This window comes from Callorhinus ursinus, unplaced genomic scaffold (assembly GCF_003265705.2).
Source record: "Callorhinus ursinus isolate GAN/ISIS: 27379988/994484 unplaced genomic scaffold, GSC_fseal_2.0 scaffold33, whole genome shotgun sequence".
NCBI lineage: Eukaryota > Metazoa > Chordata > Mammalia > Carnivora > Otariidae > Callorhinus > Callorhinus ursinus.
Genome location: NW_027397095.1, coordinates 14,632,035 through 14,634,687, shown reverse-complemented (window position 1 = coordinate 14,634,687; position 2,653 = coordinate 14,632,035). Strand labels below are relative to the sequence as shown.

Sequence of the window (2,653 nt, the reverse complement as noted above, 5' to 3'; positions counted from 1 at the left end):
TCCTATGAGCGCCTTATGCCTTCCTGGCTACATCCTGAGCTCCTTGGTTTCTTTTCTTGGTCTCTCTCCCCGCTGTCCCAGCGTTCCTTCTCCCCTCTGACCCATTCCCCAGTCCTGTCTTACCAGAGGGAGGCTCTAGAAATTGCTGCACGACAGTGTACTTGTTTTTTGGGGCTTTGGTGTTGATTCGAGGGGAGATTAACGCCCTAAAGAGACATAGAGCCCTGACGGAGCCTGTGGTCCCCAGCTCTGAAACATGACTTGATCCCGACTAAGATCATCCCTGACATGTGTTCAGAACCCCACACATCGGTTCCTAGAGTTTAGGTCACTTGCCCAAGGTCCCTCAACTAGGAAATGGCCACAGCGGGAGCCAACTGCAGGTCTTCAGGCGCTGGGGCGGCGCTGGGCCCCCGCGCGCGGCTCCAGACACTGCCCCGAGCCCGAGCCCGCAGGCCCTGGGGGCTCCCGGAGCCAGAGGCCAGCCCAGACCCCGCGCCCTTGCTCGCAGCAGCATGGCCGTGGGGGCTGTGCCTTATTCCTTTAGGTCTCGAAGCCTCTTCGTTTGTGCGTGTGGCTCCCGTCAACTTCTGAGGGCGAGGGGTGGAGAGAGATCGCGTGAGCAGTTGACACGGGCCTTCTGGAAGGAAGCGGGGCACCCTCGAGGCCGCCCAGCTACCGTGAGCCCAGCACCGCCGCCTGCACACAGCCCCCGCGCAGCCCCCAGCTGCGACGCGCCGGGGCCGAGAACGCGGCGCTGCTCCGGAGCAGCGAACCTGGACGCAGCTCGGCCCGCCGCTCGAGCGCGCCAGGACTCGCGGACTTTCCCCGGAGGGGCGCTCTCGGTTCCGGTCCCGCCTGCGGTTGTCCCACGCCCCCAGGGGACCCGCTGATCCGAGCGGAGTTCTCGTGGCCGCGCCCCCTCGTGGCCCCCACAGCCCCCCTGGTGCGCCCCCAGGGCCTCGTGCCCGCCCGCCGCAGGTTCTGGCGCTGGCGGGAGCGAGGTGAGGCGCGGAGCACGCGAGGCACCTCGGCTGGGCCCCGTCCGGCAAGTGCATCTTCCTGACGGGTCCCTCGCCCCTCGGCGAGCGCCACCCAACTTGTGCGCCCGCCGGGCCCGCTGCTCCGGGTGGCTCCCAGCACAGAAGCGCCCTCGGATGACTTACAGTCACTATCTTTGCGGGGGGGGGGGGCTCCCCAGGGAAGGCGGTTAGGGACCCCGAATGTGAGCAGCCGGGACGGGGCTCCCAGGGCTCGCGAGCCGCGGCCGGAACTGGAGTGGGGGGGGTGTGGGCTTCCCGGGGACCGTCCCCACACGCTTCCCTCTGCCGACGTCAACCGTAGCCCCTAGGCGGGCGAGCCTTCCGCGTCTCCTCAGAGATTTGGCTGGCTGCGCACCTCGAGGTCTTAGGGTCTCGAGGAATGGGCTGGGGGAGGGCCGCCCGCGAACGGCGTGCCGAGGGGACCGGTCTCCCGGCGGGTTTGAAGGTGGGATCGGGTAGGGTTTGGTGACCGAGAAACCCGGGAGAAGACTTCGGGTTTTTTTCCCTCCCTCTCCTCAGAAAAGCAACCACATTGTGAGGGGGAAATAAGGAGGAGAGTAAACATAAACAACCTCAAAAAGACGCCAAGAAAAGCGAAGCCAAAAGAAGCAAGCGCAACACTGTTACAAAACTGGTTTTGTAACAATTTCCCTGCCGCCGGCCAATGAGCGGCGTGGCGGCGCGTCACGTGGTACTGTTTTATATAACACTTTGCTGAGACAGGACAGTTATTAGTCGGCGCGGGGCGGCCGGCATCGCGCTCCTGGAGGCGCGGCAGGGACCGGCGCGCGGCAACGCGGCGGCCGTGGCAGTCGGGATTCTCGTCAGTCGCTGCTCTCTGCTCTGGGTCTCTGGCCCCCTAGACGCCTCTTCCCGGCGCGCCTGTCTCTCTATCGATTCGCTTCAGACCGGACAGATGTTGAGCTTGCCCGCCGAGCTCGGCGGCAACAACTTAGAACTGGCGGAGCCCGCGACATCCGCGGCCCGCGGCGACATGGGCCCCCAGCCCGAGGCGGCTACAGAAGGCCCCGCACCTTTAGCCACTCGGGAGCCGGAGCCGGGGCCGGGGGAGCAGCCTCCGAGTCCCTCGACGCCCGAGTGCAAAGTCCTGCTCCAGAAGGCTGACGCCCTGGCGTCGGGGGGGCGTCTCCGGGAAGCCTTCGAGGTGTACAGACAGCTCTCCGAGCGGCAGCAGCTGGTGGCCGAGCAGCTGGAACAACTGGTGCGCTGCCTGGCCCAGAACGTCCCTCCAGGCGAGGCGCTGCCGCCGGCGCCCCCGGACAGAAGCGGTGCGGCGAGGCGTGAGGCTGCGGCGGAAGAGGCAGGGGCGCCAACGGCCGCCACGGCCACCGAGGTGTGGGACGGCTTCAAGTGCCGGAAGTGCCATGGGTTTCTGTCAGACCCCGTGTCCTTGTCGTGCGGCCACACCTTCTGTAAACTGTGCCTGGAACGCGGCCGGGCAGCCGACCGGCGCTGCGCCCTGTGCGGGGTCAAGCTCTCGGCGTTGATGGTGGCCGCCGGGAGGGCGCGCGGGGTCCGGCGAGTCGGGCAGCAGGAGGCGGCGGCGGCCGCGCCGCCGGCCCCGCCGCAGCCGCCGCCGGCCGCGCCGC

At 67.5% G+C, this 2,653-nt stretch overlaps 1 protein-coding gene across 1 annotated transcript in view; it reads left to right on the top strand.

Annotated features, from left to right (window-relative positions):
- Window positions 1-515: 515 nt before the first annotated feature.
- LOC141370357 (uncharacterized) overlaps window positions 516-2,653 on the top strand; it is a 3,965-nt gene continuing 1,827 nt past the window's right edge. Inside the window, exons 1-3 of the mRNA XM_073879083.1 lie at window positions 516-567; window positions 710-1,004; window positions 1,767-2,651. Coding sequence (XP_073735184.1) covers window positions 516-567; window positions 710-1,004; window positions 1,767-2,651 — 1,232 coding nt within the window. The remainder of the gene's footprint in view (window positions 568-709; window positions 1,005-1,766; window positions 2,652-2,653) is intronic.